General features: G+C 53.8%; 1 protein-coding gene across 6 annotated transcripts; it reads left to right on the top strand.

Annotated features, from left to right (window-relative positions):
* The first annotated feature begins 1,229 nt into the window (after nt 1–1,229).
* On the top strand, nt 1,230–22,712 carry LOC125742560 (rho GTPase-activating protein SYDE1). 6 transcript variants are annotated; one of them, XM_049014666.1, is made up of 10 exons: nt 1,230–1,392; nt 1,485–1,568; nt 4,082–4,292; nt 13,610–14,425; nt 16,247–17,128; nt 17,881–18,113; nt 18,200–18,326; nt 19,053–19,234; nt 20,631–20,901; nt 21,104–22,712. In XM_049014666.1, exons 3-10 carry the CDS (start codon nt 4,208–4,210, stop codon nt 21,607–21,609), a joined length of 3,102 nt encoding a protein of 1,033 aa, XP_048870623.1. In that variant the 5' UTR covers nt 1,230–1,392; nt 1,485–1,568; nt 4,082–4,207; the 3' UTR covers nt 21,610–22,712. The 6 variants fall into 6 exon arrangements, with proteins under 6 accessions (XP_048870623.1, XP_048870621.1, XP_048870619.1 ...); XM_049014664.1 differs by having other exon boundaries at nt 3,976–4,292; XM_049014662.1 differs by having other exon boundaries at nt 3,560–4,292.
* Nucleotides 22,713–23,157: the final 445 nt, after the last annotated feature.

The following is a 23,157-nucleotide window of genomic DNA, read 5'->3' as shown; positions in this document are numbered from 1 at the left end:
ACCCCAGGCTAGATGAAATGCCAGTTCATCGCAGTCACAGACACACACAGACACACACCCACATGTCCCACTCATGCACACACAGACACACGCACACACCCACATGTCGCACGCACACACAGACACGCACACACACAGACACACACCCACATGTCCCACTCATGCACACACAGACACACGCACACACCCACATGTCGCACGCACACACAGACACACACCCACATGTCCCACTCATGCACACACAGACACACGCACACACCCACATGTCGCACGCACACACAGACATGCACACACACACAGAGACACACCCACATGTTTCACTCATGCACACACAGACACACGCACACACCCACGTCGCATGCACACAGACACACACAGACACGCACACACAGACACGCACACACAGACATACAGAGTGGAGGTGTGTTTTTAAACCCACCATGCCAAAGAAGTATAGAATTCCAACGAGGAAAAAGGTTTATAATCGTTTTCAAATAAAAAACAGAATTTGCAGTTTTTGTGTAGTGTGTGGAACACAGCGTCCATATTGTGGAGGTTTAAGTTTTATGCATAACATCTTTTATACGAAATACTGTAACGAAACAGGTGACAGTGAAGCAGTGTGTGGCCTCATACAACGAAGGAAACACACAGGCAAACACATACAAAGCCAACATGAAATGCTTAAAGCAGCGGCTGTACAATGATGGTTTAATCTAATGGTCATAAAGTAGCATAACTTTATTAAGTAAAAATGAGAGGCGTTCACCAGAAGAGCTGTTGTGTGGGGGCGGCCTGGCATCTTGATCTGCCACTTGTACGTATAATATTTCTATTTCCTAGAGAGAAAGGAGCCATTGGGGACAGATGTGGCGAGGGGTCACGTGTCCACCTGCGTTTTCTTGAGTGTGCTGCCAGCTTCCCGCGTTCATCTCTTGTTGTTTATCCTCGTGACAGTTAAATGCTGACATGAGGGTAGCAATAAGACACAGATCACTAAAAAGGGAAAACTGAGAGCTTTTGGAGCTGAAGAAAAAGGTGTATCGTCCCGTCATAGGAGTATGCTCTGTATGGCAACCTGCCGAAGCCTTTAAGAAACGTGGACAGAAATGCGGTGCCCAGCTTGGCTAAAGTCAAAATTGTGATAGCTTTACAGTGGGATGTAAGACTGATTAATAATTATCGCAAAGTCAATGCGCCCAGCCACCCCTCAATAATAAAACAGCCCAAAAGCAATAAGGTTGCGAGTCCAGGCCCACGCTGACAGCGTCCGGCCAGCAGCCGTCCTCGGCTGAGCCTGATAGACTCCGCAGCCGGCTTATAAAACTTACTGGATGAACTTAAAGAAGTAACGACAGTACGAATAGTTGGAAACCTTACGCATTCTTCTATGTAAGCGATAAAAATTATAGCATATATTCTGCGCCAAATTCTATGTCGTATTTGTCCGGCTACATTTGTCACAGGCTTTCCATTTATTTCAGGTGGCAATTATGCAGTACATACAAAAGCCGCTGTACTTCGCCTCTGTTGCGGTCGAGTTATGGCGGATCTGGACACATTTTGAGGTGGGTTTTGCTCGGAAGCTTGGAAAGTGGTGAGTAAACGTTTCCTGATGCCTTTCCAGGTGCCCGGCAGCCGGCCGGCTCTGCGTGGCCGAGCGGCAGGGACTCAATTGCAAATCCTCTGTGGCAGTAGGGAACGTATTGCTCACACTTTGCACATTCGGATAGTTATCTACAAGACTAAAACAGCTTCAACTGTCAACTTTTTTCAATAAGAGACTAATTTAAACCACAACATTTTGGTTGTTTTCATTTTCCGTACTAGAGTAATAATTCCCATTCTTCCCCATTTAAATGTTCATGCAGACTTAATTACTGAATGTTTTGTTACAGACGTTTCAGTGGCATAAAATGGTAAACATAAGGAGGATTACGATAATGTCGGTGGAATGCAACTGCGATCGAACGGAATCTTTTTAATGTACCGCGAGAGGGCGCTGTCGTACAACTGAACCTGCGCCCCACTGAATGCAGCCTCGGAATCTGGCCTGATAAAGCAGCTGCTCTGCCTAGTCACTTGGAAGCGACCCAAAAGTATAGAAACCAGAAAAAGCCCCCATCCTCACCACATCCTCTTCCGCTTCCCGAACATGAGACAACAATGTAACATTATGCGCCAATGCATCGATTCATAGCAATTCATTCATGTCGATATTAAGGCGACGATTTAACGTCTTTCAGGAAACCTGAATCTGACCATTTACGGACAAGTCGAATAATTACGCTCACGTTATCTATTACTAACTTTTAAGCTATGCTACTTAAGTTTAATGAAGATCAGTGAATTATAAATTGGTATTAATGAATTACCTACCGTGATAGAACAAGGTTTGAAATTCAGTGTGTTAGAGTTCTGCATCGTCCAGACTGAAACGTAAAGTCGACCTGTTACTTCTCAATCGCATGTGTCACATTGACGCTTGAAATATTCAATAACACAAACGTATTTTCTCAAACACACACATAAGCAATTTTGCGCCCCCCTCCCGTCCTTTGTTTCCTCTATAAAGAGACCCCTTTTCTTGGCAGCGAACATGTTTTGCTTCGGGCTGAATTTCCTTGAAATTATCTCACACTCACGAACGCGGTCTATTTTTGGCCTTAAACGGCGGACGAAGAAAAAAAATAAAACAAATGTTGGTGTGGGCGTGGGGGCATATGGAGGGTGCATTTGGGATTATATTTGGGAATACAGGGAGACAAGGTTAATGTCACCAGTGTCACCGCTGTCATGTCCTGTGTCTCACACGCACTTCTGTCCTTAAGTGTTACTTCTTACTGCGCCGATTACTCTGGACTTCCATCCATCCCCTCAGCCAGCGATGTGAAATTCCTTTTCAACAAGTAATTAGCTATTTGTGTAAGATTCGCGGTCTGAAAGACGCGCTAATGATTACAGCTGTCACTCCGCTGCGAGCTCAGTGAGAACTTTGCGGCCAGTGACCGTTATAAGACCAATGGGTGAATTTTCTGAAATTCCTGGAACAGTATCGCCGAGAATGTTCTTTCTGTAGTTCATTAGAGGCCAACACAAGGGTTACCATCTATTTGTCTTAATAAAATATAACTATACCACGGCTAATTCCGAGCTTAAAAGAAATTAGACTGCATTTTCAAGAAGAGCCAACTTGTCCCACAATCATGGGCGTAAATTACATGGGGGGTGGGGAGGTTGTAGCCCCCTCCCCCCCCATGTCAAAACCAGCTAATACAACACGCCCCCCCAATAATCATGTTTCTCCCGTAATGAGTGGAGACCTGGAGACGAGTGTGTGTGTGTGTGTGTGTGTGTGTGTGTGTGTGTGTGCGTGTGTGTGCGTGCGTGCGCACGCCCGCGCGATCTGGGCACTCCGGGTCCCTCCCTGTACAGCGACACGCAGTTACCCTAATTGGCGCCTCTAAATCGCCACCCAGGACGTACCGCCTGCTTTGTGAGCCAAGCTGCGTGGGACTGACCACAGTGCATCAGGTTAATTAGTTGCTCTGTCCTTCAGGGTGACCCTCTTTACCATTTTACGGCCAGTCCGAATGAATTACCCTGATAAAGGGTTTAACACAGAGAGCCCGGTCGGAAGCGTTGCACGTCCTTTCCTCTGCGGCCGAAGTAGGTGTCCAGTGTATGTTCTGGGTGCCTTTCTGAGCTGGAAAGTGGAACTGCCCCCATCGAAAGGTTCGGCTGTTTTTTCTCTATTAATTCATCTGCGGATCTTTTCAGTGTGTAATCGCAGGATTCATGAGACCATTAATTGTTTTCGTTAAATGACTGAGATAAATACTCGATTGTAACGTATTCCTTTAAAAATGTCAATTATTATTCAAGTGTAACCCACGCGATCTGCTGGGAAAAACATACTTAGCCCTAATTATACAAGATGTGGGGAATTCTGAACTACAGCTCCCATAAACGCAGGATCACTAAGGAGCCCCTTTCTCTGCTGGAGGAGGTTTGAAAAAAAGTTTGGGAAAGAATCCCTGGAATTTGTTTCCTGTGAAATTTCTCCGGGGGACCGGGACAGGCGGAGGGCTGACGGAGCTGGGAGCTCAGGCATGGAGGCGCACGGAGGCGCTGCCTTCCCCGTCTGACAGCGGCGGCTTGTCCTTCTCCACACCCCGATCGGCGCAGCACGTTGTGGGATTAGATCATGGCAGAGCCTCTGCTGAAGAGGACTTTCTCTCGGCTTCGAGGTAGAGACAGATCCCGGAGGAAAACAGACCCGAAACCTGAAGGTAAGTGTGATGGGCAACATTACATGCCTTAATTATATCAAATTTATAATAAGTTAATATGGTTAGTGCTGTAATATTTTGTACATTACGACCGACAATAGCAAGCAGTGTATCAGACATGAGAAAAGAGCATCGAAATAAAGCCTTGGTTTCGAAATAAACTTTTTCTTTCTGCTCGGCACATTACAGAATTGCATTCCAAGTATTTTAATGCCCTAATATGTTTTGGTCCTCTCCTCTTATCTTCTATTGCCGTATGCATTAAATGGGGAAAGTAGTCGTTCTCCGTACAAACATATTTGGTCATTTTTAATAATTAACATGACAGCGCCTACGTGCCGTTAGGGGATGGTAGCCCTCCAAAGTAAATCTGAGTCGGACTTGTGTTGCAACTGGGACGGCGAAAAGTGACTGCAGTGTTTGCATTCCCTGCATTCGTGTGGCCACCAAGCGCCACTTTCACACGGGACAGAGGTACTGCATGGCGGCACTGGGAATATCCCCGCACCGTTAGATGAAATAAGGAGATGGACACGAGTTCGTCTGCAAATAAGCGAAACATCCACGAGCCAGAGCCGCTGCTCTGCTTGGGAGGGGCCATCGGCCACAGGACGGCCCTCCAGATACCTGTCAGCCGGACGTTGGCCTCTAATTTGCTCATGAACCAAACGTGTAGTTAATAAAGTGCGAGGAGCGGATGAACACGTATCAGGTTTATTGTATTGTATTGTTTTGCTTCGGTTTTGCTTCCGATTTGTGTCAAACTCTCCCCGTGCCTCAGTACGGTGAGACATCAGTAAACCAAACTGCAGACGCAGCCAGACTCCACCAGCATGCACTGTGCTGCTCCTTCGGGTCCCCGGGCCAATTTGAACAGGGGCGCCGTACCCGCGGTGTGCGCGCCCCTCGTGAACCCGCTTCATAAAGGCGGGCGCCCTGACGCACCGGATAGTATAGTAGCTTGCGGTGTTGGCCAGCTGAAAGGGCCACTGTGATATTTTTTCCAATACTTCTTATAACTTTTTTTCCACAGTGGAGTCTCTGTATACCGTTCCTGAACCGCCCCTTTATGTTAAGACATAGACCTGTTTTAATCATATAGTCTTGGTTTGTTGTTTTTCTTAGTCACTCAACCAGTTTAAATGTTATAATTCTGATTAATGCTACTTTTGTACTCATCTGTTGGGTCATACTATTGGCCTGTTTGTTATGATATGTGTTAGTATGTTGTGTATTTTTAACAACTTTTATATGTATAAAATAATTTATTGTCATAATGTTACTTGTCATATAAATTTGACATGGTGTCTGTGCCGCTGAACACAGTGTATAAATGCTGATGTTCGCACTGTGTTCAGGTTCTAGGCACCATAAGGGCAGTGTTGGTCTCGCACTAAAACCCCAGCGAGTTAGTAGCGGTGGAAAGGCCACGTTAACCCTGTGGGATAGGGCAGCATTATCCTCTGATGATTCTTGCTTAAAATCAAATTTCCGTGATGTAGACCGGATGTACACGCTAACGAGCTGGCTAATCCTCTGCATTGCTGCAATGATGAAGTACCCTACAGTGGAATTCTTTAGTTTTCACACACCCCCTCGTTGTCTCCCTCAAGATGTACAAACACACATGTGCTGTTGGGAGCAAAGTCTGTGGTCTAGCACAGGGTCAGCCATGGAGGCCTGTCGTTATGGCGCTTGTCACCCTCAGTGTGCCGATGGTATAGCAGGCCATGGAGGCCTGTCGTTATGGCGCTTGTCACCCTCAGTGTGCCGATGGTATAGCAGGCCATGGAGGCCTGTCGTTATGGCGCTTGTCACCCTCAGTGTGCCGATGGCATAGCAGGCCATGGAGGCCTGTCGTTATGGCGCTTGTCACCCTCAGTGTGCCGATGGCATAGCAGGCCATGGAGGCCTGTCGTTATGGCGCTTGTCACCCTCAGTGTGCCGATGGCGTAGCAGGCCATGGAGGCCTGTCGATATGGCGCTTGTCGCCCTCAGTGTGCCGATGGCGTAGCAGGCCATGGAGGCCTGTCGCTATGGTGCTTGTCGCCGTCAGTGTGCCCATGGCGTAGCAGGCCACGTGGGCCTGTCGTCATGGTGCTTGTCGCCGTCAGTGTGCCCATGGCGTAGCAGGCCACGTGGGCCTGTCGTCATGGTGCTTGTCGCCGTCAGTGTGCCCATGGTGTAGCAGGCCACGTGGGCCTGTCGTTATGGCGCTTGTCACCCTCAGTGTGCCGATGGTATAGCAGGCCATGGAGGCCTGTCGTTATGGCGCTTGTCACCCTCAGTGTGCCGATGGCATAGCAGGCCATGGAGGCCTGTCGTTATGGCGCTTGTCACCCTCAGTGTGCCGATGGCATAGCAGGCCATGGAGGCCTGTCGTTATGGCGCTTGTCACCCTCAGTGTGCCGATGGCGTAGCAGGCCATGGAGGCCTGTCGCTATGGTGCTTGTCGCCCTCAGTGTGCCGATGGCGTAGCAGGCCACGTGGGCCTGTCGTCATGGTGCTTGTCGCCGTCAGTGTGCCCATGGCGTAGCAGGCCACGTGGGCCTGTCGTCATGGTGCTTGTCGCCGTCAGTGTGCCCATGGCGTAGCAGGCCACGTGGGCCTGTCGTCATGGTGCTTGTCGCCGTCAGTGTGCCCATGGCGTAGCAGGCCACGTGGGCCTGTCGTCATGGCGCTTGTCGCCGTCAGTGTGCCGATGGCGTAGCAGGCCACGTGGGCCTGTCGTCATGGCGCTTGTCGCCGTCAGTGTGCCGATGGCGTAGCAGGCCACGTGGGCCTGTCGTCATGGCGCTTGTCGCCGTCACTGTGCCGATGGCGTAGCAGGCCACGTGGGCCTGTCGTCATGGCGCTTGTCGCCGTCAGTGTGCCGATGGCGTAGCAGGCCATGTGGGCCTGTCGTCATGGTGCTTGTCGCCGTCATTGTGTCCACTCTCACCTCACTGCTTTACAACATCCTGCTCTACTTTTGCCCCCCCAACCACTCCTTGTTATGCCTAAAATAGGGAGAGAAGCTGGCAGACTGTGTGTGTGTGTGGTCCAGGTATGCATTATATTATGGGGACTGTGTGAGTAGAGGGCGTGAGAGAGAGAGTGTGTATGAGAGAGTGGGGCAGAGAGAGAGTGTGTGTATGTGTGCATGTGAGAAGGAGAGAGAGAGTGTGTGTGTGTGTGTGTGTGTGAGAGAGAGGGAGAGAGAGAATGTTTGTGAGAGAGAGTGTGTGTGTGTGAGAGGGAGAGAGTGTGTGTGTGTGAGGGAGAGAGAGAGTGTGTGTGTGTGTGTGAGAGAGAGGGACAGAGAGAGAGTGCATGTGAGAGAGAGAGAGAGTGTGTGTGTGTGAGAGAGAGAGAGAGAAAGAGAGAGAGAGAGGACAGAGGCATGCTCATTCTCAGCCCCTCGTGGTATTAACACACAGTTTAATTTTCGGGAGCTGCCCCTCGTGTGCCTGTCTTGCACATGCCGTTCCCCCCCCACGCCGCTCCCCCCCACGCCGCTCCCCCCCACGCCGCTCCCCCCCACGCCGCTCCCCCCCCACGCCGTTCCCCCCCCACGCCGCTCCCCCCCCACGCCGCTCCCCCCCACGCCGCTCCCCCCCCACGCCGCTCCCCCCCACGCCGCTCCCCCTCACGCCGTTCCCCCCCCACGCCGCTCCCCCCCACGCCGCTCCCCCCCACGCCGCTCCCCCCCACGCCGCTCCCCCCCCACGCCGCTCCCCCCCACGCCGTTCCCCCCCCACGCCGCTCCCCCCCACGCCGCTCCCCCCCACGCCGCTCCCCCTCACGCCGCTCCCCCCCACGCCGCTCCCCCTCACGCCGCTCCCCCCCCACGCCGCTCCCCCCCCACGCCGCTCCCCCCCACGCCGCTCCCCCCACGCCGCTCCCCCTCACGCCGTTCCCCCCCCCACGCCGCTCCCCCTCACGCCGCTCCCCCCCACGCCGCTCCCCCTCACGCCGCTCCCCCCCACGCCGTTCCCCCCCCCACGCCGCTCCCCCCCCACGCCGCTCCCCCCCCACGCCGCTCCCCCCTCACGCCGCTCCCCCCCACGCCGTTCCCCCCCCACGCCGCTCCCCCCCACGCCGCTCCCCCCCCACGCCGCTCCCCCCCACGCCGTTCCCCCCCCACGCCGCTCCCCCCCACGCCGCTCCCCCCCACGCCGCTCCCCCCCACGCCGTTCCCCCCCCACGCCGCTCCCCCCCACGCCGCTCCCCCCCACGCCGCTCCCCCCCACGCCGCTCCCCCCCCACGCCGCTCCCCCTCACGCCGCTCCCCCCCACGCCGCTCCCCCCCCACGCCGCTCCCCCCCCACGCCGCTCCCCCCCACGCCGTTCCCCCCCCACGCCGCTCCCCCTCACGCCGCTCCCCCCCCACGCCGCTCCCCCCCACGCCGCTCCCCCCCACGCCGCTCCCCCCCCACGCCGTTCCCCCCCCACGCCGCTCCCCCTCACGCCGCTCCCCCTCACGCCGTTCCCCCCACGCCGCTCCCCCCCACGCCGCTCCCCCCCACGCCGCTCCCCCCCACGCCGTTCCCCCCCTCACGCCGTTCCCCCCCCACGCCGTTCCCCCCCCACGCCGCTCCCCCCCACGCCGCTCCCCCTCACGCCGTTCCCCCCCCACGCCGTTCCCCCCCCACGCCGCTCCCCCCCACGCCGTTCCCCCCCCACGCCGCTCCCCCCACGCCGCTCCCCCCACGCCGCTCCCCCCCCACGCCGTTCCCCCCCACGCCGCTCCCCCCCACGCCGTTCCCCCCCACGCCGTTCCCCCCCCACGCCGTTCCCCCCCCACGCCGCTCCCCCCACGCCGCTCCCCCCCACGCCGCTCCCCCTCACGCCGCTCCCCCCACGCCGCTCCCCCCACGCCGCTCCCCCCCCACGCCGCTCCCCCCTCACGCCGCTCCCCCCACGCCGCTCCCCCTCACGCCGCTCCCCCCACGCCGCTCCCCCTCACGCCGCTCCCCCCACGCCGCTCCCCCCCCACGCCGCTCCCCCCACGCCGCTCCCCCTCACGCCGCTCCCCCCACGCCGCTCCCCCCACGCCGCTCCCCCTCACGCCGCTCCCCCCACGCCGCTCCCCCCACGCCGCTCCCCCTCACGCCGCTCCCCCCACGCCGCTCCCCCCCACGCCGCTCCCCCTCACGCCGCTCCCCCCCACGCCGCTCCCCCCCACGCCGCTCCCCCTCACGCCGCTCCCCCCACGCCGCTCCCCCCACGCCGCTCCCCCCACGCCGCTCCCCTCTGCTGCTCTTCCTGCCTTTCAGTTGGCGAGTATTTTCATTTTTATTTTTTATTTTACTTCCCCTTCCTGTGCGGCCTGCTGGATCGCCTACAGAAGCCATTTACGCTTCTCTATATAATTAGGGACGTCTTGGGACAAAAACACTCATAAACAACAGATCTTCATGGGCTGATATCAAGCAAACTTATTTTTTTTTCTAAAACAGGGTCTTCAGACAGAACATAAATAAACTGAGAACTAAAGACAAGCTTGTTTTTCAGCAAGTATCGGTGGCAACAATAAGAAAAAGCTGCAGAGTAGGGCGGAGTAGGGTGGAGTAGGGCGGAGTAGGGTTGGGTCCAGTTACCCCAGTGTTAGGGCAGGGTACCACAGTGTTGGGTCAGATTACTGTTTAGCATGTTGGGTAGCATCTGCCCACACACACAAATTATGACATCATCTCCAGGTTTCCGGCAACCAAGAAATGTCCGTGTACGGTCATTGGGAGCATTGCAGATTACATGCTGTTGTTCCTACCAAATCAATAATGGCCGCTTTTTAAATTTGTCTCAGAGAGTTTTGGCATCTCGTGTCTGAAGTGCCGGGGGGGCAGGCGGGATACGAGGGAAAGAAACTTCCTTTCCTGTTTGTGATTTCGGAAACACAGCAACAGCAGAAGGAACCTAAAATCAGCCTCTCGTATCTTTTAGGAGTTAGATGTTACTGGCTATTAACTTATGTCAGTTGCCGCTGGTAATAAATGTAACTGAGCAACAACAGTAAAGAAAACAGCCAATCTTGGTGTTTTCCTGAAACATAACTCGCTATCAGCTGATCAGCTAAGCAAAAGGGTTCCTGTAATTTTGCACGTGAAAAACGCCCGGTCTTCCTGAAATGTTGAGCTGATCTGTAAGATAGTGATGGACCCCATGTCTCCTGCCTGTTTTTGTGTCCTTCTCCACTCCATTAAGATGGAGCTCAGCCTCTGGGCCCACAGATGTTGCCCCCGGTCACTTTTTCATGAGAATTTCTATGGTGGTTTGCAAGGTGCATTCTGGGAAAATTTCTGCACATTTCAGAGGAAGCCTACAAAGGCAGGGAGGCTCAGACCACAAAACTGAGCGCTTAAATATTTTAAGTCTTATTTATTTCCATTTTTATTGTTGTTCCATTAGATTTAGGGGACTGATTTTCAGAAGGCGGCTGTTGCGCGGAATCGCTCTTGGTCTGCTTGCTGGTGCGGTTTCACCCCAAACAGTTATTGCATTATTTGACTGAGGGTTTCTGGAGAAGATTCTGGTCAGAGGGCTTAGCCATCGCTGCAGCCTGCGGGTTCCTGGTATGTGTACTGGCCAGGGGGAGGTTTGGACCCTGGAGATGGGGGTGGGGGGCGGGCTGACACTGGGGAGGGAGGACTCCATTTTAGGTTTGTGCACCGTTTGTCTTCTGGGGTTCCAGAACATTCTTACTGCCCTCTGGTTCGCCCCTCCCCCCCAGTCGGATCCCATTGTACAATTTGAACGCTACACTAAAGTTACTAAAAAATGCCAACCTAATGAAATTTCCACGCTGGCATTATACAGTGACGTTGGAAAGGGGAGCCAGCGGCCAGGGGTCCTGCTCACAGACAGACACCCGGGACCCCCCCATCCCCGGCTCTATTCCAGCCGCACCTCTGTCACAAAAACCTTTTAATTCGGAATGTAAACATTTGAGTGCAGCCATTGGCCGATGCACATATTTCCCGACAAACCAATTCTAGAGTTACGACATCAACATCAAGCAGAAGGAGAGCGAGAGCCACACACACATACATACACACACACACACGTACACACACACACACGTACACACACACACACAGGTGTGTTGGGGTGGGAGGGGCAGTTTGAACTAAGACTGAGTATTTGTAAGATATAAGTCTATGTTTTCTTGTTTGAGCACTGTGATGAATAGTGAATGGGGTGGTGTGTGTGTGTGTGTGTGTGTGTGTGTGTGTGTGTGTGTGTCTGTGCGCATGTGTTTGCTGCCCCCCTCCAGCTGTGGGGGGGCTATAGGACAGGCCGCTCATTGACAGCCCCCCCACCCAAGCACGGCCTTCACAGAATCAGGCTGTTTGTTCCCTCTCTATCTGCCCCCCCCCCCCAGCACGGGATGAGCCCCTCTTCCTCTCAGTTGGAATGCATTCTGAGAATCCGGGGGGGGGGGCAGGCAACACAGGCCGCGCTGATTAATGAGGATCGGGGAGGCCTGTGTCCTGGCTGATGTTGCCTGCGTTTCTGTACGGCCAGATTAAATCAGCCCACCCTCATGCAGCTTGGGGGGGGCAAATCGTGGTGTCTACAGTGGCTTGTAGTGGGAGCGATGGATCCTGATGACCCTAACAGCACGATCAGCAGGGGGCGCTCACACTCAGGGCCATGGCCAATGCGGGGCTCCTTACACACACGTGTTTGCGCAGAGAGGCCTCCATGGATGGATGGACGGGTGGAAGGATGTAAATGGGTCATTTATTGGTCTGCAGACAGACAGGGACGCAGCTCAGTGACTCATGACGTGCCCTCGGCCGGATGCAGCTCACATTGGGACGCCGAGTCACATGCAGGACCACGAGGCCATCCAGATGTGCAGGGTGTCACAGGAGGAGCAGCCGCCCCCCCCCTCGCCTTCCTGCTTCCCTCTCTCCTCTCTCCTTCCAGCCTGACTATTCCTGTATTCTTGCCTTCTTGCTTTTGTTGACAAATATGGTTCTCATTTCATTTCAAACGTTTCCGATGCAGGATCCGAAGTTTGAGTGCAGGAGCTAAAAACGTCTGCTGCTCTTCTCAAGCCGGCCTTGTGTTCATTGTGCTGCACATAAAGCCAACGTTTTAAACAATCGTATGAATTGAAATATAATAATAATGCCGCTCAAGCTCCATGAAGCTCATCGTTTGTAGTACCACTGCGAAATGCAGTGTGATTTTTGGCAGACGTGTGGAACACTGTTTGTACTTCGTTGTGTTGATCCATGGCGCTGGTTGGTTAGCAGCTTGCAGAATGAATCCTGAGTCGGGCCCATTTGTCTGGCGTTCTAGGGTCCATCGCGCTTCATGACCGCAAACCTCACCATGGTCTCATCACTTCCTACATCTCAACGACCAAACACCTCCAGAACCATTTCGTTAAGTAGCCTGAAACATATGGCATCCCGTGTGGGGATTTGAGCTAACAGCCTTCTGGCTGTCATTAAAGGTGTTTGACCTTTACCCCATGCTGTTTGGGGAGAATTATCACTTGTTATACGGTCTGTCCACACCTAGTAAAATAAGATGACAACTGGCAATCATGCTAATCATGTAGGCTGTAGCAGGTTATCCTCACCGGCCAAAAAGAATTTGCTGACAAGGAATTCATCTGAGCCTTTTTTACGAGATGCAGGAAACGTTCCCTAACCCTCTCAGTTAACTAGTCCCTCCACTCAATCTATTACCATTCCTGAAACTAATTCCTGAACTGGATTCCTGTAACCAGTCTCTCAGCCTGATGTGTGACTGGTCCTGCCTTGATCTTCTCTTAACCGCACCGATTAATCACCCCTATAGCTGTCCTCCAGCTACCTTCCGTGCTCGTGCCTCTCATTTTATGTCTCGCCGTGGCAGTAGTGTGACCTTCAACCTTCTGGCGCATTCGGCATTCGTGACCCTTGCCTGGCGAAGCACCTCCGTACCCAAAGGCTGCCCCTCACCCGTGTTTGCAGCATGACCCACCAGCCGCACTTAATCAGAACGGAGAGGCGTGCAGGCAACTGGCGACAAGCGGCCTTTGTTTACTGAAGCTGCCGGCTGGTTGTACAAGAGCTTGGATCCATTTCTCCTCTGTTTCAAAGCCTGAGGCTGCGGAGTTTAATAGGCCCACGCTGAGCTATATCAGGAGTAAATGAGATACCCATTCTGCTTATTTTCATTGGTTAATTACAGCAAATAATTACCCACAGGCACAGTTACTATTATGCATTAGTGCATTTATTTATTTCTCTCAAACCTCAAAAGCAGGAAAAAATGCAGATGGCAGCAGTTGTGATTTTAACAATAGAAATAACGCCCATCGTTTGCCTTCCCAGACATTCCGGGGAAGAACAACGTGCCCCCAAGCTCTTCATCATCGCCGCCGGCAGAGGCCGAGGCCCCCCCATCTCAGCCGGTGCAAGACTCTGTCAGACGGGGGACCCAGATAACCGTGGCCAAGAAACAGAACTGGGCCAAGCTTCCCTCTCTGTCGTGGGAACCCCCTACCTCAGAGGGACCTCACAGCCCAGCACCCAGAGCCCAGGACTGGGAGAACAGCTCAGGAAAAGCCCAGGTCTCACGACAGGCCTGGAGCCAGAAGACCTTAGTGGAGGATGGCCTGGAAAGCAGACATTTCGAGAGGGAGCTTGGGATCTGTAGAACTTCCTGTCAGGCCTACAATGCAGGCCTTCCAGAGCTCACCCGGTCAGTGGGGGCTTGTGTTTCCTCCAGCGCTGTAAAGGTCCCTGGCCAGGGGGCATACCTCCAGAGCCTGGAACGCAGCAGCCGTGCCTGGGTGCTCTCCAGTGGCAAGCCCCACGTGGCCGAGGTGGTCCCCTTCTCCCTCCCCAGCCGCCTGACGGAGTGGAGGCGAGGGGTGGATGGGGAGAGCAACATTTGGTACAACCCCATCCCGGAAGAGGAGGACTTGCGTGGTTTTGGAGGAGGAACAGAGAGGGTCGACTACGGAGACCCCTGGAAGAGGAGGGACACTGAGGCATCAGGGGAGAACCAGAGGGATGTCCAGGCCAGGGACTGCGGCCTCCCCGCGGAGAGGCGTGGCAGCAGTGGCACACAGGGGAGCGCTGGGAACCCCCCCTCCAAGGAGATCTCCGTGGAAATGGCCTCAGCAGGCAGGAGGGAGATCCCAGGTACGAGTTCCGCAGCTTAGAACCATGAAATCATGGCAGGCTTGAGGCCTGACTGGTGGGCTTCAGCCCCAACTATTTTTTTTACAGGTGACACGTATTACCATACAGTATACAGTAATATGAAAGTAGGAGCCCAAGCCGCTGAGATTAAATCCCCTTGATCACACGTCACGGGGCTGCTGGAGAGCTTCGGCTTTGTCTGAAGGTAGATCTAATGTCAGTGAAGACGTCCCAGTGTGGATTCTGCCGCCTTCGGGTTCCCAGCAGTAGCGTCCGCTGTGCTGCTGTTGGCCTGCTGTGCTGCTGTTGGCCTGCTGTGCTGCTGTTCCAGTTGCATCCCAGCGTCAGACCCCAGCATGGGTGTGCATTCGTGTTTGGTCGTGACGCTGGTGACGCGGCACAAAATTGAACAAGCGTCAACCTTCTGCGGGTCTCTCTGCAAACAAAATCGCGCGTCAGGAGCTGAAGCGTGAGTGAAGGACACCTTCGCTCTCCGAGCTGATGGCTCGCTGCCGTGTTCCAGTGGTTCCTATTTTGTTACCCGTTGCGGTTCTTGAGAGGAACTCAAAGAACGTCTCAGTGTCCAGAGAAAACACAAAATCCTTGGGGTGGTGGGGAGAGTGGTTTTACAGCGAGATGCACAGTGGCCCCAGCATTTCCAGTGAGGGGCAGGGCCCATCGATGAGGCTCACCTAGCGTCCCCTCCCAGCCGGCCGCGTTTCAGGCCCACCAGCTGTCAGGCTGTGGAAAATAAATCGCCGGGCCATTAGTTGGCAGATGTGGTCGTCGCCGGCACGCACCGTCAGCAGCGGAAAGCTCCGCCTGCCAAGGAATTTCTATGACATAAATCAGTTCTGTTCCCAGTAGAGGCCTGGGGCGCGTGGACGGCCGATCGCAGGCCACTGTCCCCTTCAAATAATCGCTGCTGCCGACCACTGACATCCGTCCGCAAACAGTCTTTCGTCCAGAGACGCCCTGCTCATTCGCGCACTTATGCGGCTGCCAGGCCTCAGAGAACAGGCCGCTTTTCTGCCTAAAGAAGGCTCCATTTATTTAGATTCAAGCCCATCTACGTAAGGGTCTGGCACCCACACCCCTCGCCCCCCACCGCTGCTCCAGTTCTTTGCTCCCAGAGTCACACTCAAACTCTCCGATGTCGCTGCAGTGGTCATCCTATAAGGCACACAGTAAGATGTCTCTGAATTGCCGGGTTTTGCTGTAGCTTCTCGGTAGTGGATATATTGAGAGACGTGAATGGAGGGTCTTAACATTGCGGTGCCCAGAAAGGACTAAACAACAGCTTTACAATGTTGATTTTTATATCAGTCTTCGTCTTAATTCTTAAACTATTGCTATTTGGCACAGAAGTTTTAAAACTTTCACAAAACCAATCTTCTGTTGATTTAACCATCACTCCTGGGTATGTCACTGCAGAAACTCACTTCCCAAGGGTCCCACTCAGTCATCGCTATGGTTACCTGGACCTTTTCTATCTTTTTACTTCACGCTCTGACATACGCACTGCAGCTGGTGTCCGCTTCGCTCTTCACTCATTCACAATTCCGGTATTCGTTTAGAAAAGGCTTTAAAAGGTAAACCTGGCTGCACATTTTTAGCGCCTCCTGCCAGTTTTGGATATAATACCCCTGCAAGTGCAGCTCTCTCTATAAATACCGGCGGAGTTGTGATCAAACACAGGTTTCGGCTGTGCAGATGTCCGCTTGCGAGTCCGTCCGTTTTGGGACTGCTTTTTCTCGCCATAAATTGCACATAATGACCCTCCGTCTTCATCCTTTATTTTTTGTCATTTTTTCCTGTCAGATCTGGCCCAGCCGGAGGCCCAGGTGCCGGTTGCGGTGGCCGGGGGTGTCTGCACCGCGCAGGGACCCTCGGACAGCCCAGGGTCCCACAAGAAGGGGGGCGGGGCCAGCAGTGTCATGGACAAGATCAAGTCCCCCGGCACGGTGCGGCGGCTGTCCATGAAGATGCGCAAGCTGCCAGAACTGCGGCGGAAGCTGAGCCTGCGCTCCTCGCGCTCACAGCGGCATGGCCAAGGACAGGGCGGGGCTGTGGGCGGGGCTGTGGGCGGGGCTGGGGGCAGCTCCCCGCCCGATGCTCGCAAGGAGGCCTCCAGTAACGTCATCAGCCGCTATCACCTGGACACCAGTGCCCCAGCACGGCCACAGCGCTGCTCCTCTAGAGGGCGCTCTTCCGGCAAGGTCGGCTACCTGAGCGATGGCGACTCCCCCGAGCTCCTGCCCAAGCAAGGGGCCCCACCCTCGCCCCAGAGCACATCCCCGCCCCCTGGGGAGGCGGGGCTGGACCCCGGGTCCTTCCAGCCGTACCAGTTGTCGGAGCAGCCGCGCTGCGCCCAGCGGGTGTCTGGGCTGCTCACAGTGCACCTGCTTGGCGCTGACCAGCTGTTCCGCTCAGCCCAGCCAGAGGTGGCCCGCGAGGTGTTCTGTGCCATCCAGGTGGACGGCGTGACCAGGGCCCGCACGGCGCTGCTCGTATGCCGTGGGGCCGCCCTCCCGCTCAACCACACCTTCAACCTGGAGCTTGAGCGCGCCCGGCTGCTCAAGCTAGTCATCCTAGCCCCACAGCCCAGCTCCCCCACCGCCAGCACCCCCCAGGCCCCCGCTGCCCCAGCCCGCAACCGAGTCTGCTGCCTGGGGGGCGTGGCTATCCCTCCACTCTTCAGAGGTGAGCCGTTCAGTTCAGCTTCATGGTGCCTTGGTTAAACCCAACTTTAGCCCAGAGTTGTGAGGGAAAGGGCAAGGCGGCAGAGGGGAGAGAAAACCAGACACACTGGCCTCCAGGGTGTGCCGTGTGCCTGTGTGTGTGTGTGTGTGTGTGCGTGTGTGTGTGCGTGAGGAGAAGCAGGCAGTACAAATGTTTTTAACAGGGTTAGGGGGTGGTGACATGGAGACCTATTGGTCGTGAAGCCGGACGAATCATGGCAGAGTGTGGGGGGGGAGGGTTGAGCAGGAGGGGCCCACACCCATCACTGCAAGCTGATTGGATCAGAGCATCAGCTGGATTGTTCAACAGATGACTGCAGTAATGCAGCGATTCCTAGAGGTGGCGTGTGTGGGGCCGACATTCCCCTGGTGAACAAACAGAGGCCTTTTCAGAGAGCGGGCGAGGCGTTTCTGTACACAGTGCGTTAAACGCACCTCATTACATCACACGCTCGTATTTTTAGTTCTCCGAGCTGCTTGGGGGTGGCTGGTGCTCAGTCTGACTGGCAGAGCTGCGTGGGTGGATTTCAGACAGGCTCTCTCCCGGCTTTCCGGCATGTTCCACCTCCCAAGCACTCAGTCTGAACTAATTGTTTCCCAAGTTTAGTCAATTTGGCATCTCAGTGTTCAGCTGTGGTTTCTTTCAAGGGGGAGGGGTTAGATCAGGATTAGTCTGAAACTCCAGTGACCACTTGGTAATCTTCCCTCCCCCAGCAGGCTCACGCTCGCAGCAGCTGTGTGTGAAGCTGGACCCGCGGGGCCTCCTCTATGTGAAGCTGACCCTCCTGGAGCAATGGGAGCCGGCCCCCCCACGGCCCAGCGACCTCCAGCCAGCTAGCGTGTTTGGTGTGGAACTGCGCCACCTGGTGGAGAAGGAGGGTTCTGCGCTCAAAGTTCCCCTGTTGATCCAGAAGAGCGTGGCGGAGATTGAAAAGAGGGGACTGAAGGTGGCTGTGCGGGGCTGGGGACAGTGTCTGTGCGATTGGTGACGGTGTACCTGTGTGTGCTCATCGCTGACCTCTGGCGCCCCCAGGTGGTGGGCCTGTATCGCCTCTGCGGTTCGGCGGCCGTGAAGAAGGAGCTGAGGGACGCGTTTGAGCGGGACAGTGCCGCAGTCACTCTGAACGAGGAGATCTACCCGGACATCAATGTCATCACCGGTCAGTCTGCACTCGCCGTCTGCCTGATAACCGGGGGCGGGACAGGCCACCCCACACCCCCCTGCGATATGGTACGACCCAGAAGCGTGTATCTTTTGTCTGGGGAGGCTTTTAGCACAAGAGGCATAGGAAGGGGACGATGTAAGCCAGTGAATGTGCTGGTCACCTGACTGTACCCCACCCCAGGACGGCCCCCCTCCCGTTTTGTGAGTGTGTGGCTCCTCCCCATTGAAACTCAAATTCAGATGAAAGCTGGCAGCAGCCACCCAGCTTCGGTGCTTTAATTAGTGTTTTTTTTTCACTTTAAAACAGAAGTACTTACCTTGTGGGAATGGAGTGTAATTTTCCAGCCTGGCATTCCAAGGCAGTTACGGAGGCTTCTGGTCTCCCGAGACTCTGCCCGCATCTGTTTACCGTCTCACGTAGGCGGCCGGCTGCCGGCTCAGCGGGGCACCTTGGCAGCACGGCCGTGTTAGCATTAGCGGGAAGGCTAGCACCCGCATTCCCGCCAGCGACGCCGCCCGTTACCATGGAGGCGGCGTCCAAATAAAACACGGGTTAGATGCTTATTCTTCCCGGGCCTGTATGTTTATAATCTACTGGAATGGGTGTTATGTTCCACGCATCTTCGGTAGCTGCCCGTGTTTGTTAGAATATTCTCTGCCTGTGGGGGTCCGTGTGACCCCCAGTGCTGTGACCCTCCCCGCTCACTGCCCCCTCCCCCAGGCATTCTGAAGGACTACCTTCGCGAGCTGCCCTCGCCGCTCATCACGCGCACGCTCTATGAGGTGGTGCTGGAGGCCATGTCCCTGCGACCACCCCGCGGCGCCCCCCTCCGGACGCATGTGGACTTGCAGCAGCCCCAAAGCCCGGTGGCTCTGCTGGAGTGTCTCCCGGAACCAGAGAAGGTCTCTCTCACTCTCTCTCTCTTTTCCCTCTCGTCTTCCTTTCTGGCCCTCGCTCTCATTCCCTCCCTCCCTCTTTCTCCGTTTATTTGACAGTAACCCACTTTCAGTCGCTGAGTCAAATATTAACGGAAAATTATTGACAACAGTCTCACAGCTGCCCACCAACTACTGCCAGATGTGGCTCTCGCCTCAAATATGTCAGATTTATTTATTTGTTTGAAATATTTTTTCCATCCCAGTCCTGTTGGAGATCAGGGTCCACTGAGGTTAGCGGGGGTGCCGGGGGTCTCGCTCTCACTAACGTGCCCTCCCTCTGTCCTTGCGGCTTTTGTTTGCACTCCTGCAGGCTGTGGAGTTTAACCCCATGTGCCCCCCCCCCAAAAGACCTATAAATCATTGTCAGTCGATCACATTTTATTACAGCCAAAAATTCAGTTAATTTCTGTTTTAATTCATTAATTTGAACAGGTTACCTGCTCTGGTGATTGGACTGTTAGATGGGGACCAATTAAAATAGCTCTTAAGGACAAGGGCTTCTAGTCACTGCATGAAAAAGATGGAAATATTCCATCCATCCATTCATCAATCCATCCATCTATCCTGGAGCTGCTTCTCTGGAATATAATGGGAGTGAATGACACTCTTTCTGTGGTCATTGATGTGCCAGAAAAATACATTAAACCACAATGTGTCTGACCAGCAATCATGACCCAGTTACTGAAGAAAATTCAGACTTTCTAATAAGCAGTTTAATGTAGGAACTATTTTCTTCTACCAAACTCCACGCACCAATCGAATCACTGCACTGATAATAATAGCGCAAGCTCCCCGACCGTGTTTCATGGTTCATAGACGATATTGATGTGATAACTGGGTCATGATTTCTGGTCAGAGTCATTGCTGTTGAGTTTTTCAAATGTAGTGTTTTTGTCACTTTAAACACCATAGAAAAAATTCCGTTCAGTGCCATCATATTTGAGAGAAGACCAACACCACGGCAGATATCTCCAAAACTGACTCCTCACTGACTATCCTCTTCTTCATTCTGATGCTTCTCTCTGATGCTTCTCTTCTTCATTATGATGCTCCTCACTGACTATCCTCTTCCTCAATCTGATGCTCCTCTTCCTCAATTTGACCCCCTCTTCCTCATTCTGACACTCCTCTCTGACACTCCTCTTCCTCCCTTTGACGCTCCTCTCTGACACTCCTCTTCCTCCCTTTGATGCTGCTCTCTAACACTCCTCTTCCTCCCTTTGACGCTGCTCTCTGACACTCCTCTTCCTCCCTTTGACGCTCCTCTCTGACACTCCTCTCTGACACTCCTCTTCCTCCCTTTGACGCTCCTCTCTGACACTCCTCTTCCTCTGATGCCCCTCTGTTCTGTTGCCCCCAGGCCACGCTCACCTTGCTCCTGGACCATCTCAGCCTGGTCGCTTCCTACAGCCACAGCAACCGTATGACCTGCCAGAACCTGGCAGTGTGCTTCGGACCCGTACTGCTTGCACCCAGCCAGGAATCCTGGAGACCCGGGGCCCCGGTGGGCCACTCTGGCACCAGCACCCAGAGAGGGGGCCGGGGGTATTCGCACGGCGAGGACATCACCAGCGCCGTGGACTTCAAGAAACACATCGAGGTCCTGCATTACCTGCTGCAGCTGTGGCCCAGTGAGTGTGTATGTGTGTGGGTGGGGGGTGGGGCGGAGGGGGGGGGGGGTGTTGTGCATCCCCTGGTCCATCTATGATTCTCATTTAACTTTTAAGTCGAGATGAAGAACAGCATGCCTGCCGTGGTCACATGACTCAGGCTGTGTCCCATGATTCCTTGCTTCCTCCTTCCTTGACCCTCTCCCTCGTGTCCCTGCCTCAGTCCCTGTGGACCGGGCCGTGGGTGAGCCTCCCTCCAAGCCCCCCACTTCTGGACTGGCCCCGCCGCTTGCTGCTCGCCCCGCCTCCCAGGATGGCCCACGCCAGCGAGGCCTGCGCCTGCCTCTGCGCCTGGAACTGCCTCAGGAGGTGGTGGTGTCCCGGCGAGGGCGGGGCCGCCTGGAGAGCCCCCCCTGCAACAGGTACGCCGGCGACTGGAGCATCTGCGGGGGGGACTTCCTGACAAGCGCCGAGGCCGACTATGACGAGGTGGCGGGGAGCGACAGTGAGGAGGATGAGGAGGAGGTGAGGAGGAGGCGCGAGCAGGGAGCCATAAAGAAGGCCAGCTGGGCCCCATCAGGAGGCGTCTATGTGGACAGCTTCTCCCTGGAGACTGAAGCCCTGGACCTGGATGCTCCCTTCACCTGCCGGCTGAGTCTGAAGGACTTTGACACTCTGATCTCTGATTTGGAGAGAGAGCTGGCCAAACAGATCAACATCTGCCTCTGACGGTGACGAGAGGCGGAGCGGCAGGGCGGACGCCGAAATGCTGATTATTACTTTCCTTTTTTTCCTTAACGCTCTGTTTGAAAGACCAAAGACGACAAGCAATGATTTTTGCTTCAATCGGTTTATGTATAGGCGTATTAATACTGCCGACATTACGTGGGCACTGTTTACCGTCACAGTATGTAATTCTGTAATTCCAAAGAGTGTCTCTGACAGGTAATTGAGCTCTTGCATCAGGCTTGATTAGCGTGATATGAAGCAGTTTCCTTTCATTCTGGACAATCGACATTAATAAGCTCTTTAAAAAAACCTCACATTGACAGCCGTTAATTGCTTCAAATACCGTCTCATGCCTGATCTGTACATCTGAGGTTCATTGTGTATTTTGTAACGTTGTCATTACATTAGCCTCTTTTAATTTTTTTCGATTAATCTTTCCTTAAGGCTGATGTTGCTCCCCAGAGAAGCGCAGGGCACATTCAAACCAAAGTGAAGGAGCCCTTTCTGTCGTGCATCAGACCGGTGGGCTCTGTCTAGTTTAGATTATTATTCAGTATTTATCAGCTAACTTGAAGGCAGGGGAGCTCGAAGCAGGTCTCTGCTTGCACTCACTCACCCGACTCACCCGACTGTCGACGGCGTCCTTTTTGCACTTTCGTACCACACCTTTTGTAAGTTTTGTACTTGCTGCTTATTATAATACAGTGTGACTTTTTGTAACTGTTATTCAGTTCCTAGGCACGGTACGGTATTTGCCCAACTGTGACTCTACAAAACCAGAGAAGGAATTCAACAGCCATATGTGTTGGTGGGTCTTTTCTGTCCCCTGTGTGAAACAGCAGACCTTCTCTTTGACGGGGCGACGCCAAACATTTCTTTTGGGTCGACTTGGGTCGCGTGACTTTTGCGTAATTTTTGTGTATTTTGTTTAGTTGTATAAACAGTATTACTTGATGTTGCACCTACAACAAGCACTTGTCTTATTTTCTATATCTGTAAATGTTTGTGTGTGCGTGTCATAAATGGGGTACTGTAACATGCCATACAGTGTTATCTACCAAAAATTACAGTCATCAAAAAATAAAGCACAGTATTATATTTAAGCCAAAAGTGTTTTTTCTGTCCGCAATAAACAACATGTGGATGTTCTCCAACTCCTCAAATAAATTCATCCTATAATCAGTATCTAGATTTTATTTACTTACGGTCTGTGCCTTTATTACCAGGCCTATATTTAAAAATACTATTATTCCATAGATAATAAAAGATGTTTCTGCTTATTACTGCTGTTTTATATATTTGTATTTTTTTATATAAAACGTATAAAACGTTTTCGGCTTGTGTGGCGCACAGGGAGTTAATTGAGGACATTGATAAAAGGCTTTGGACAGCTTGCGGTCTCTGAGCTATTTTCAGACAATGTTAATCAAAGCCCACCTTACACTCTATTCTCTGCTTATTCTCTCACTCACTGTCTGCATTAAGGTCTGGAGACTCAGACTTTTGGATATATCTCCACAAGCAGAGCACAGCGTGATTCCCGCAAAA

This window comes from Brienomyrus brachyistius, chromosome 5 (genome assembly GCF_023856365.1).
Source record: "Brienomyrus brachyistius isolate T26 chromosome 5, BBRACH_0.4, whole genome shotgun sequence".
Lineage (NCBI taxonomy): Eukaryota > Metazoa > Chordata > Actinopteri > Osteoglossiformes > Mormyridae > Brienomyrus > Brienomyrus brachyistius.
The sequence above is the reverse complement of the archived record's forward strand: the minus strand, read 5'-3'. Positions and strand labels throughout refer to the sequence as shown.